Source organism: Dermacentor variabilis, chromosome 1 (assembly GCF_050947875.1).
Source record: "Dermacentor variabilis isolate Ectoservices chromosome 1, ASM5094787v1, whole genome shotgun sequence".
Taxonomy (NCBI): Eukaryota; Metazoa; Arthropoda; class Arachnida; order Ixodida; family Ixodidae; genus Dermacentor; species Dermacentor variabilis.
Window position 1 is genome coordinate 115528467 of NC_134568.1, and position 14166 is coordinate 115542632.

General features: G+C 44.6%; 1 protein-coding gene across 3 annotated transcripts in view; it reads left to right on the forward strand.

Moving 5' to 3' along the window:
• Nucleotides 1-238: 238 nt before the first annotated feature.
• The window catches only part of LOC142583279 (cytochrome P450 4c3-like), a 44390-nt gene continuing 30462 nt past the window's right edge, over nucleotides 239-14166 (forward strand). Inside the window, exons 1-4 of one of the 3 annotated variants that reach the window (XM_075693701.1) lie at nucleotides 239-955; nucleotides 2500-2791; nucleotides 8313-8425; nucleotides 10569-10654. In XM_075693701.1, the coding sequence (XP_075549816.1) occupies nucleotides 2521-2791; nucleotides 8313-8425; nucleotides 10569-10654 (470 nt within the window). In that variant the 5' untranslated portion in view covers nucleotides 239-955; nucleotides 2500-2520. The remainder of the gene's footprint in view (nucleotides 956-2499; nucleotides 2792-8312; nucleotides 8426-10568; nucleotides 10655-14166) is intronic. The other 2 variants (XM_075693688.1, XM_075693695.1) reach the window with 2 other exon arrangements.

Below are 14166 nucleotides of genomic sequence, written 5' to 3' on the forward strand. Positions count from 1 at the left end.
TTTAGGTTTAGTCAATGCTCCTATAAACAAAGCAATGTGGCACGGTTCGACAATTGGAATGGCACGACAATCATACACATTTGTAAACTAAGTTCAACGAACGAGCAAATGGCTTATATGACATTGTAGCAAGCCGAAAATAAGCGAATGATGGTAGCCTTTTCAAGGTGAGGGTAAACGTTTTGTGGTAAGGATGAGGGAGGGCGGGTAAACGTTTTAAAAATGCGTGCGAGGGAGGGCTGGAAACTTATATAACGTGACGGTGATGGGAGAACGTGACTTGCGCCGTGAGTTTAACGGAGGAAACCTAAATGTGAGGGCATTTGCCAACGTCTGATTCTAACTCCCCAACATTGTCGACAACCCAAAACACATTTAATACATGTGAGGTTCCTGGACATGTGCATGAAATTCGGTTCCTTTTAGTAAAGTAGAGGGCACTAAGCCTCTGCCCGTTGCTACATATGTAAACAAGTCTACTGCAGTCCGTAATCTACGGAATAAACACAAGTTCCCTATTGCCGGTGTGCTCCTGACCGGCGCGGCCTTGACGCGACGTATATGTGGCGTTATATGGCTGAGCGTTTACGCATTCTACACTTTCCTTAGCCGCGCACTCCACTAGACGTTTCCGCTGCGCTGTTCGATTACAGGCCCGTTTTCGCTCTTGCTTGGCGCTCGCTCTCCGCGCACGTGACAGGCAGCCGCTTCAAGGGCGTTTCAGGGTCCGCGCGTAATGACGCCGGTGGAGGAGGCGCTGCCTTCGCTCGATGCTTGGAACGTCGAGCTGTGTTCCGGAGGCGTGCAACTACGGCGAGCCGAGCCGGTTGCGTGGCCCCAGTCGTGCCGCGACACACGAAAAGGCAGAGACAATTTGCTGGCCGAGGCTGCAGACCTTACATTGGTGACTCACGGCGGTTCGTTCAACGCTACTGCATCGCCTCGTGTCGGAAAGGTAGGTGTGAATGTAGCGGCTGAGAGCCTGCCTTCGCTCTCTCTGTTCCCCCTCCCGCCTGTATTGCCTCACTATATCAGTCGCAATCTACGATATGCGGCTGGCATGAGAGGCGCTCGCTTCGCGCTATTCTTGATGTAAATCGCTTAGTGTAAAGAACTCCAGCAGCAGAGAAAGTAGCTGTGACAGATGGCTGTATATAGAGCGGGCAGACCTGAGCTGGATTATTAAATTATTCTTGGCGTTGCAATGCAAGCGTAAGAGCGCCCACAAGCACCCATAGCAACTGGGGCCTCGTTTCCCTTACGCCAATTTCTTAACGCTGCAAACTACGTAACTGTGCAGACTTTTCTGGGAGGATTTCTTTCGGAAGATTGTGACGTAAAATAATATTTATCCAGGTGCATCTCCAGAATATTTTAGGTTATAACGGAAAGTTTTGCAAAAATAAACTATGGAATGTGTGTGCTACTACTTTTGTGTTTTGCTTTCTTTTTTGATTCCCGAAATTAGAGTTACGACTTAAATTTCGCAGTTTCTAGCCTAAAACCATTCGCAGATACATGCACTGACCGGCAAAACATGGTAGCATACGCGGCAGGTCAATGACAAGCACTTCCTACGAACAAAACACTTCTTACGAAAGAAAACCTTCAGGAACGCGGCGGTAATTATCTAGGTGTCAAGTCAAAGCTTGTCGCATGCATTGAAAAACACCGAAATTAAGTCCATTTGACCTCTTGACGTTGGCAAGGAGCTTGGTCTTTTTTATGCCAGAAAAGTAAGCAATGCTGAATCGTGCTATAACCACTCGGATAAAGTTCGCGCTGGCCGATTTTTTAGGCCATGCTGGTGCACTAGCTGCCAGCTCGGAAAGCTGCCAGCACGTGGTGCTCGTAGCTGAGCTCCTGCTTTCCCTTTCTGCTTTTTGCTTCATATTTGGTGAGGAAAGGCAAACGCTGGTGCATATTTGTCGACGTGTTTGGAAGGAGCCCTATAACCTCCTGCATCCTAGGGGAAAGAGGGGATCAGAGCGACTGAAAGTTGAGCAAGTTGGTATTAGGGATTGATGTTACTGAATTTGACAGGCGTTCAGAGACGGACACAAGTATAGAACCAACAGGACCACGTGAACGTCATTGTGTCTGTGTTTGCACGCCTGTGTTTCAGGACCATAATATGTGCATCAATTTGCGTTGGGCAATTGAACGTGAAGAATCTGGCTTTGTTTTAAGGTATACGGGTTTGTAAGTCTTAAAGTATACGGTAAAGCCCGGAAAGGAATTCGAAATGTCGTATGCCACCGGGGCATTCATCCATTGACTACGCGAAGTGCTGCATTCTTGAGGGACTATAATCTTTGAAGAAGACTAAAAACCGAGCACGAAATACGTGTAAGATTAAAACTGTTCTTCTCAACAGCTTTGAAATGCACGGGCGCTGTTTGCTGCCATATGATGGCTACCTTGCGCCCCTGATCCCTGCTTTTTGTTTCTATGAAAGGAGTAACCAAAACGGTTTTTTTTTCTTGTATTTGTTTACAGCAGCTGTGACAACACCCAGAAATGTCGTCCTCCGCGACGTATGGCTCTTTTGACTTGCTGAGCTTGAACGGTGCGGCTGGAGCGGCATCGTTCTTCGCTTTGGCTCTTGCGTGGTGCATCTCAGTAGTGGTCTCAGCGGTCATGGCTGTCCTGCTTATAGTGAAGTTCATTCAGTTGAGAAAGTTCCGCAACTTGAAGGGTGTGCCATGCAGATGGGAACCACTGCCTTACGTGAACCTGTTGTCGTTGCGCAAAAGCTGCTCACAAGGAGGACCAACGTGGTTGAGCGCATGTGAGTGCACATGTTCTGTAAATGTTTATTTATTGTGAGCATCTAAAAAGCCCCGGTAGCACGTTCTGTGCTACCGGGGCTTAGCGGAGAGAAGAGAACTAGGAGTCGGATTCCTGGTTAATAAGAATATAGCTGGTAACATACAGGAATTCTATAGCATTAACGAGAGGGTGGCAGGTCTTGTTGTGAAACTTAATAAGAGGTACAAAATGAAGATTGTACAGGTCTACGCCCCTACATCCAGTCATGATGACCAGGAAGTCGAAAGCTTCTATGAAGACGTGGAATCGGCGATGGGCAGAGTGAAAACTAAATACACTATACTAATGGGCGACTTTAATGCCAAGGTAGGCAAGAATCAGGCTGGAGACAAGGCAGTGGGTGAATATGGCATAGGCACTAGGAATAGCAGGGGAGAGTTATTAGTAGAGTTTGCGGAACAGAATAATATGAGGATAATGAATACCTTCTTCCGCAAGCGAGATAGCCGAAAGTGGACGTGGAGGAGCCCGAACGGCGAGACTAGAAATGAAATAGACTTCATACTCTGCGCTAACCCTGGCATCATACAAGATGTGGACGTGCTCGGCAAGGTGCGCTGCAGTGACCACAGGATGGTAAGAACTCGAATTAGCCTAGACCTGAGGAGGGAACGGAAGAAACTGGTACATAAGAAGCCGATCAATGAGTTAGCGGTAAGAGGGAAAATAGAGGAATTCCAGATCAAGCTACAGAACAGGTATTCGGCTTTAACTCAGGAAGAGGACCTTAGTGTTGAAGTAATGAACGACAATCTTGTGGGCATCATTAAGGAGTGTGCAATAGAAGTCGGTGCTAACTCCGTTAGACAGGATACCAGCAAATTATCGCAGGAGACGAAAGATCTGATCAAGAAACGCCAATGTATGAAAGCATCTAACCCTACAGCTAGAATAGAACTTGCAGAACTTTCGAAGTTAATCAACAAGCGTAAGACAGCTGACATAAGGAAGTATAATATGGATAGAATTGAACATGCGCTCAGGAACGGAGGAAGCCTAAAAACAGTGAAGAAGAAACTAGGAATTGGCAAGAATCAGATGTATGCGTTAAGAGACAAAGCCGGCAATATCATTACTAATATGGATGAGATAGTTCAAGTGGCTGAGGAGTTCTATAGAGATTTATACAGTAACAGTGGCATCCACGACGATAATGGAAGAGAAAATAGTCTAGAGGAATTCGAAATCCCAAAGGTAACGCCGGAAGAAGTAAGGAAAGCCTTAGGAGATATGCAAAGGGGGAAGGCAGCTGGGGAGGATCAGGTAACAGCAGATTTGTTGAAGGATGGTGGACAGATTGTTCTAGAGAAACTGGCCACCCTGTATACGCAATGCCTCATGACCTCGAGCGTACCGCAATCTTGGAAGAACGCTAACATAATCCTAATCCATAAGAAAGGGGACGCCAAGGACTTGAAAAATTATAGACCGATCAGCTTACTGTCCGTTGCCTACAAAGTATTTACTAAGGTAATTGCAAATAGAATCAGGAACACCTTAGACTTCTGTCAACCAAAGGACCAGGCAGGATTCCGTAAAGGCTACTCAACAATAGACCATATTCACACTATCAATCAAGTGATAGAGAAATGTGCAGAATATAACCAACCCTTATATATAGCTTTCATTGATTACGAGAAAGCGTTTGATTCAGTCGAAACCTCAGCAGTCATGGAGGCATTACGGAATCAGGGTGTAGATGAGCCATATGTAAAAATACTGGAAGATATCTATAGCGGCTCCACAGCCACCGTAGTCCTCCATAAAGCAAGCAACAAAATCCCAATACAGAAAGGCGTCAGGCAGGGAGATACGATATCTCCAATGCTATTCACAGCGTGTTTACAGGAGGTATTCAGAGACCTGGATTGGGAAGAATTGGGGATAAAAGTTAATGGAGAATACCTTAGTAACTTGCGATTCGCTGATGATATTGCCTTGCTTAGTAACTCAGGGGACCAATTGCAATGCATGCTCACTGACCTGGAGAGGCAAAGCAGAAGAGTGGGTCTAAAAATTAATCTGCAGAAAACTAAAGTAATGCTTAACAGTCTCGGGAGAGAACAGCAATTTACAATAGGCAGCGAGGCACTGGAAGTCGTAAGGGAATACATCTACTTAGGGCAGGTAGTGACGGCGGATCCGGATCATGAGACGGAAATAATCAGAAGAATAAGAATGGGCTGGGGTGCGTTTGGCAGGCATTCCCAAATCATGAACAGCAGGTTGCCATTATCCCTCAAGAGAAAAGTATATAATAGCTGTGTCTTACCAGTACTCACCTACGGGGCAGAAACCTGGAGGCTTACTAAAAGGGTTCTACTCAAATTGAGGACGACAGAACGAGCTATGGAAAGAAGAATGATAGGTGTAACGTTAAGGGATAAGAAAAGAGCAGATTGGGTGAGGGAACAAACGCGAGTTAATGACATCTTAGTTGAAATCAAGAAAAAGAAATGGGCATGGGCAGGACATGTAATGAGGAGGGAAGATAACCGATGGTCATTAAGGGTTACGGACTGGATCCCAAGGGAAGAGAAGCGTAGCAGGGGGCGGCAGAAAGTTAGGTGGGCGGATGAGATTAAGAAGTTTGCAGGGACGGCATGGCCACAACTAGTACATGACCGGGGTTGTTGGAGAAGCATGGGAGAGGCCTTTGCCCTGCAGTGGGCGTAACCAGGCTGATGATGATGATGATGATCTAACATGAATAATGCACTCATTCCGTGACCGCTTCATGTAGAGCAAACACGCACACGATCCCCCGTGTTTCGAGCGATCGCGCGATAAGACAACCACTCGAAAACTGTATTATTAACTGTTTTGTAAGAGGCTCCAAGTTGTACATATAGGCTATAGGTGCACTGGGAGCTGCCGCCGTGAAACATCTGTTGCCAGCTAAGCCGCCTATTCAAGACCAGTGGTTCTGGAGCACCAATTAGTATCATCTCCACCACAATGCGTATGCGTTGGAGGCTTTTTGGCAGTGACAACTACACCCGTTTATCCAACTGGCGTCAGTGCATCAATGCACAGCACAATACGAGAAGCAGTTGTCGAAGGGCAGCGTGTTTCTGTGACTTGTAATAAACAGACAAATGAAAAAAAAAATAAAACGTGGTGCAACAAGTACCAACTTACTAACGTCACGTAAAGCAAACCTTATTGGTTTAATAGAGCAATGCTGCCATTTGTGAAAGTTTATGCCGACGCAGTTTCTATCACGCTATCAGCGGATCTCCTTACAAACCGCAACCGCAACACAGGCTTTGTCGAAGTTTCTCGACCGAAATACCCTTCACCTAGCGTTCATACCAGAAGGCTAGACACATATTCAGTGAGTACTGCGCTGTTAGTCCTCGTAGGTAACAACGCGCTGAGATAAAGATCAGCTAACGAGGCCAGAATCTGTCATAGTGATGCCACTTCTTGCCCGCAACCGTTATGTTTCCATTGGGACGCCTCACGACTCTACTTCACCGAATAATTCCTCGGTTACCTTTCGTAGCGAAGGGAACGGCTTAAAAATTCACTGTAGCGTCTTTTAGGGTCCATAGAAAGCTCTGCAATTTACGTGTTCACGCCCAACCAAAGTGTAAAGCAGATTTATAATGATTTTCTATGTTATTTTTTGCCCTCAGAGTTTACATGTAGGGAGCATTATAGAGGAGAGGGATTGACATAGTATCAATAATAATGCAAATGGTAAGAATACTCTATCAAACAAGAGCGATGGGAACAATATCAAGAAAAGGACAATTCAGTGCAGAGAGCACTGCAGCAATCGTAGTAATAAGTGACGAAGAAAAATAACGCGGGGAACAAACCACAAAAGTAAGTGCGTGTCAGCATTTGCTGCGCGATATGTGTTATATATCATTAGTGAGCCTAGTGCGAAAACACTGAGGATCTGTAATGTTGACCAAAGCTGCAGGCAGATTATTCCAACTTCAGCATGTTTTTGGAAGGAATGAGTAAGATACATTACGTTTCTAAGTGGGGAAACGCCTACTTTATGCTGGTGGTTAATGCGAGAAGAAAGTTAACGGTCCTGTTGGGGTAGTATATTTTATGAATGAGGCAAAGACGAGACAATTTCCTGCGAATGACGAGAGATAGGAGACTAAGACTGGAAGTTTAAGTTTCATAGGTGTTGCGATGTTACTTCGATAGGAAGAAGCGGACTGAACGGTTTCGTACAGTTATACACGATGCCCGAACTATTTTTTAGTAACGCTCTTTCGGAATCACCTTACATCATTCAATGTTAAAGAATCCTACGAATCCACGTTTGCCCCGGCGCCGGCAAACTGCAAGTAGCTGACAGTGAGTCACGTTAGAGTCACTGTTACTATCACCTTACTATCACCTACATTTATCGAAGAAAATGCCGTAACATAAGGTGTACAGTGGCGTTTCAGTCGACCTTCATACAGTTAAGAAATTTCGGGTATTCAACTGGCATGGGCAATATTTTACACAATATAATTTTTTGCATTCGGTGATGAGGTAATAGGTGGCGCTTCTTTATAAAAGCACAGTTTTCAGGATATTTCTACAAGTTTAGTTACAAATGTTTTATTTCGTTATTTCTCACATGGTGTAGAGACGTTTTGAAAACGTCACCTAGTGTTAAATGAAGAAATTAAAAAAATGTAAAAAAATACTCACAGGTCCTCATACTTCACTCGAATGTCTAATTCCAATTGTGATTGTATTGTTCAGTGATTATCTATTGACATCCTCACGGTTATCTACGTCATGTTTATTTGGGAGGTATTGTGACATTATGATATAGTGCTGTCTACCTGCTGCTCTCTACGAGCCTATGTCCCCCCCCCCCCACCATAACCATAGTCAACCAACATACAACAGCACTATTGCTGCGTTTTCTGTTGTTGTTCTTGCACCTAAACACGACACATACACCTCACAGTTATCGCTACACAGTATAACATGCTGGTGTCCGTATAGATTTCCCTAAACGCTGACCATACCTATCGTTATATATGCGAACCAAACCTATCGCTTTATTACAACCACCTTCGTAGAGCCGGAGTGCGCTGGAGGGCTTAATGAAATGCAGCTCTCCTGCGGTCACCTGCCTTGCTAAGCCACACCTTTCCGTTCCTCCTACCTTTCCCCGCTCCATCGGTCTCACGACGCTAGTTGCTGTGCCGTGGACATAGCTCCGCACATCGCCAATGGCCAAGTTTTATTGTGTATAATGCTACCACATTAGAACCCTTGCAAGAACGCATATTGTGCACTGATATCATTTTCCGCCTACCTACGCCTTTAAGTACACTGCTTCCGAGTTACGCCTGTGTTACAAACCGGGTGAAACGCTTCATATTCGTAATGCTGTTTCATTAACAAGGAATTTATTCTTAAAGCGTGGCAATGCAAACATTGAGCGCGCAGGGTGCTCGCAATTTATGTTGAATCTGTAGCTCCCGATTGCGTTTCTGTCTTTCCAGCTCTGTTTGCTGCTGTCGTTGGTTTCCACCATATTTATAAAAAGCAAGGGATGCATATGTTCTTTATTGGGACCACGCCATCAGTCAGCCTCCAGAAAGCAGAGTTTGTAGAGGTATGTTCCATTTCTCAGTTATTCACATAGCCACGATTCGCTAAACAGTGTGCAAATAATTGCTTGACACTTAACGCTAAACATAATTCTGGGTTGTCCGTGCCATCTGCTGCATAATTTACAGTGCAAGTAGCATTGGTACAGTGTACAAACATTGAAACATCTATGGTTCGGAATTGCGGATTGGGGCCCTCCATTTCATTCCCACTTCATACCGCATAGTGGTGATCCCCCGTAATTTCATTCCATTTAACTACTCAGAATGGTGAGAGTTGGGCCATTCACACTCCTGGAGTGGATGAGCTGGCCCATTCCATTCTCCCGATTCCAGCAAATAAAACAGTGTTTTTTAAAATTTTTTACTACTTGCGCTTGCGTGCCTGGTAACGAAAACATATATTTGAATTCCTAACAACGTTCCAAATAATGTTAAGTACTTAATTTCCGCACAAGTGCAAGCCTGTACCCTTTGTGTGCTTTTATCTTTGTATTGCATTTTGTATGTAACCTCTAATATCTACTGTTTTTTAGCCTTTTCTCGAATTTAGCTTCGGCAAAAATCCCTTTGCCTGAAACTTTAGGAGAAACCCTTAAAAGAAGCATTGCACGAACAGTCAGATGGTGGGCACATAAATTTTCCTCGTAGAGCACATGCCTGGTTAATACAGTACCCGTACCTTAGTGACTTTGCTTCTCTACACGTATAGAAGATGAGCACTTCACTTTTCATGAAGTGTTTTATTTCTACCTGAAACTCTTATTGCCTAGACCTTCAAAAAGCATCGACAAACGTGGCTTAGCTGCACGAGTTAGAAGTCACGAATGTATGACGTAATTGCAAAGTATGAATTTTTATTCAGTTTTTGCCCTTAACATATCTCCATGAGGTGTCAAGTGTGGCAGCCTGTAAGCTGGTCCCATCTTCTGAATCTGCTCTCTAGTCCTTACAAGAAAAAAAAGCGAAGAATTGAGGACGGGCTAAGTTAAACTATAGGCTTCTTGGACGTCATGATGAGGAAAAAAATCTTTATTAACTTGTGCTTTCGCAAGAGAAATTTCACCTCGTCGTGTTTATGTGATTTTTCTTCAGTTACGAAATAGGTCTGCTTTTTTTGTTTTTATTTCATGCCCAGACATACCGCTAATATCAGACAGCACAATTTAGGCAGCGATTTTGGAAATACTAGCCTACAGCTGCCCGCTTGTGACCACTGAAGTTAGTTTCACTTTAGCTGCACGCGCGTTAGACGGTCCACCACAACATCTCACGCTGCGATACAAGGCCTGAACCTGCTGAAGAAAAAAGAAAAAGCTTCACAATTCCTAAAATCTGCAATAAAATTACAACATTGTGCATGTTATGCGTGCAGCTAGATTATTCTGTCACTTTTATGACGAATGTAGAAGTGAAATGCATTGATACGCTCTGCAAGACCGTCTTTTGTTTTACTTTTAGCTGAAGCACACAACTTATTTTTCCAGCACACCTCTCTGACAACTTCTTATCGCTTATTGGTAGTCGACAGTGTGCAAAGAAAATATGGCACGCGTTTCAAATCACAGTGGGCTCGTGCAGGGGTGCAGCTGCCTGCAAAGTCATTTTTGTCGCCCTTCCTTGTGTCCTAAAGCATGTTCTCGGTAAACAGAATCATTTTTCACAACTAAAGGTTGCTGTCTTGAAATGCACGTGAACCATGTCACGCAGGAATCTTTACCGGACTTCAAAAGCATAAATGGGTAGAATGCCCTGTTGTAGTCGCCTGTAGGTATATACTGAAGCAGCACAGACTGAATAAAACTTGCGAAGTACATGAAATCCATTAGCCAAATCTAATTTATTCCAATTCGAAATTGGCCAAATCTAATTTAATCCAATTCTAAATTTTACCGCTTTTCTACTCTCGCTTAAAATCAACGTTAGCTGCTGCAGGACTACGTGCCCATTCCATTCCCAATTCACTCCGCAAGTTTCAAAATGTGCGGTGATATCGGAATCATTCCAACTCGGAGCTGCCACTCCGCAACTCTGGTATACTCCATACGCCCAACATCGTTCTCTCAGAAAATATGATTATGGGGAACTTACGTGATCTGAAATAATGAAACACTAAGGAAAATAATTCCTGCATCTTTTTTATCATAGGAAGTGCTCTCGAGCAGTTCACTTCTCGCAAAGGGGCCGGAGTACGAACTGCTACACAACTGGTTGGGAACTGGCCTACTTACAAGGTATGTAGGACTACCACTCAGCACATTGCATGAGTACGTATATCTGACGTAGAGGCTTACATCTCCTTGTAGTAAACAATGAATTCTCTCGTTTAGATGATCATGCAGCTTGTACATTAATTTATTCTGTAGGTTTGAAGAGATCAAGCTAGCAACTAGTCTATCAAATACAACAGCGTCATCGCTGTTGTGTTTTAATATATATATATTTTTTCGGCGGTGCTTATCAGCGAAAGAAAACCACAGCCAGTCTTCGTGTAACTTCTTTTACGTAACAGTGTTTTCATATTGACCAAAAATAGGGCGCTCGCTACTCATGAGTGCGATCGGTGTGATAACCGGACCCCCACATCGGCGATGACCAATTCTGCACGGGGCTTATACGAAAGGAAAGTTTTGCCATTATGCGGCCCTGTTTTGCATAACCATCCTGAAAGAGGGAACCTTCAAGTGTGGTAACCAAGTTTGAACCGCACAGTAAAATGACTAATGTGGAGGTTTTGGGTTTTTACATCAAGATACCCTTTCTTGGCTTCGAAAAAGGCTTTTGTGCACACGTGCGTGAGCGCGTTTAGGTGGCGGGGAAGCGGGGGGGGTGATAAGTGCGCTAGACTGTTTTTCTTTTTCTTGTGACAGTCTTCACATGTGTATATGTATATAGGGGCGGAAGCGCTTTTTATTCTAAAAAATAAAAAAAGAGACTAGGCTATTCAGAAACCTCTTTTCTGAAATTCCTCGGAGCGATACTGAACAAAAATATCAAAAAATGAGGGAAGCATAGAAATTCGACTCAGAAGACGGAACTGTTCCCATACGCTGGGTTTTTTTTTTCCCCACATTTTTATACGAATGGCTGTATTTTTGGAGGAATGTAAGCGCGCGGCCGCTGCACGCCGACTGCCGTGTTGTCATGTGTGCCGGATTGCAGCAACAGCAGCAGCAACCGTAGTTTCCTGTAATAATTACCAGAGGGAACTCTGACGCTGCAATCGTTCAGCCATCATGGGAACGATGACAAGTACGTGGATTTGTCTGATCTTCATGCTTCTGGATTCAGACGGTCCTGTGGCTTTGTTTGTTACGCTTTTTATGCCTTAATTGTCGTAAATGACAGAGCAATCTATACTTTTCGAAGTGCAGAAGACGCTGCGTACATGCACAATCGATGCGATGATTCAGCTTGCCTAGGTGGCCAAATCGAAACGCGCCAAGCGTATCGAGGCACTGGCTTGCCCGCGATAAATTCATAAGGGCGTTTCATGTAGCTTGTCGATGCGTCCGGGGCATAATGGTTTCATTAATGTCGGGCGTCTGTGCTAGAGGTCCTGTGTTCGAGTGTTGCTGTTGGACAATATTAATAGTGTTTATTAAGTTATTTATTACGCAGTATTTTGTTGAAAATGACGAGTTGACAAAGCCGTTTGAAGCCAGAACGACGAGGTTTATAGACAGATACATGTACTTCCCATAATTCGCATGCTGGTCCCCACTGCAGTGCCCGTAGACATGAGCGCCTGAGTTCCCTCTAGTAATTATTGTACGAAACTCTATGCCAGCAACAGAGGTGGGCACCTGAAGGAGGTTTGAAAAAATTGAAGTTTCATTTAAACCTCCTTGGGGCAGCCGGCGCTTGCATGAGGACCGCGCGCTTTGCTCTTTGCACCCATGTTGGCTACAATGCACGCGCAGCACGAATCCATATCCTTCGAAGCTTTGGCTCTGCCGTAAAAGTGTGAGACGGCTTGTCTCTCCCGACAATACTTTTCTCACACCCTTGCGCGCAACAGCGTAGAGGCATTCTCCTGCGTTGTGCCAGGTACTTCACTGATCACATTACAAAGCAGCACACAATGCAAACGGTGATTTTGAAGACTTGTGCGCAAGCTCCGCTTGCGGAAACAAGTATGCCGCCGCGATTAACTGGGCAATTGAGACGTCGTTCGCTGCCGTCCGGCGCCGTCCATGCGGGTGGACAGAGGCGGGCGATGGCTGGCATACCGGTATCTGACACAAAGTTAGGGAAACGTTACTTGCCCTAGTTGGCTGCGAGGCCGCTAGACGCGGTATTTTTGCGAAAAATGCATTAAATTCATTATTTTCCGCTAGTTCCTTCCTGAAAACAAGGTTGCGTCAACCAATTTCAACACAGAAGCTTTCGTTTAGGCTAAAAAGCTGGGCGGCAGAAGGTTTGTTCAGTATTCCTTTGACATATATATAAAAAAAATTAAAACTTCACACAAAGAAACAAGTTGGGCGGGCTCCTGGATATATCTTTCAGCAAAGCATTGAGGCACACAGTCAGAACAATACAAGGCAATGTTGATGTGTTTAGAACCGCAGGGTTTTATCTATAGCTTCCCTTCGTTACAGGCATTGTTAAAGAGTTTCTTCCCTATAAACCTTTTCATCGGAGGAGCCTTTCCTCCTCTCTGGATTGTGCTAGCCAGCGCTATAGGCGCGGCGCTGCTTGGATGTTTTGCAGTCGCGTCTTGCGGAACAATTTGGAGATGTTCTAGCTCGTTCTCCGCCAAATTTACTGGATGTAAGTTCATACAAAGTCGCCGAAGAACCACTGCATAGCCTTTCGGTGCAGCGGTAACTACAGTGTTCGGAAATTTCTCTTGGCTGCGCAAACATGCGACGTGCGACATAGGCCGCGGTGTGTGTATGTGTTGCAAACTATTTTAGCTGTATCTTTTTTCACTCGTCGAAGAAAACCGGCGTCTGTGACTTGCAAAAGTGAATTTTAAAAGCTAAAGTAATACATACGAATGCTCGTGTAAGGCCAAGCCAATGCAATCCCCGAAACATCGAAGCGCAAATCGTTATAAAACATTTGCGCTCTCGCACATTTCAAGTCTAGTATACTTGAAATCGCTACGCTATCTCTACTTTAACCTCCTGTATGAGGCCGACGGCGTTGCTCAACACAACGATTACTGCAGCTGGTAAATCAGCGATATACATATAAGGTTAGTGCTTTGGCATTGCCTTTTTGCCCTCTAAAGCAGTAATATTCAAAACAGATCGCATCTAAAGAATCGGACAGCTATTTGTGAGGACACAATTTCCGTAAGACGGGTTAGTGCGTCGCTGAGGATGGGACGAACAAGACCGAACAAAAATATATTACTGGGTTACAACCTCTCCTGCTGCAAAAAAGGAAAGAACACACGATAACGCCGCAGTAAGACCTCGAATGATCATGTCGCATGCTTCGTGCGCTATAAAACGCAAACATATCTATAACCCAGCCTCTGTCACTGCTTCGGACACTCGCGCAGTCCGCGACTGGTCGCTCGCCCACTCGACAAGTGTGATTCACATTGTACTGTATGCTCTTATTACTAACTAAAACTATTTTATTCGTGGGCGGCAACCTCCTCCAACAGACAAGGCAGTTGCGCGATGCACCTGCAGATAACAGCTAGCAAAAGTAAACAGCACAATTTATCCTGAAGCAGAACTGTACCCGCTGTGCTAGAATCGTCATATGTTTCGTAACTACTCAT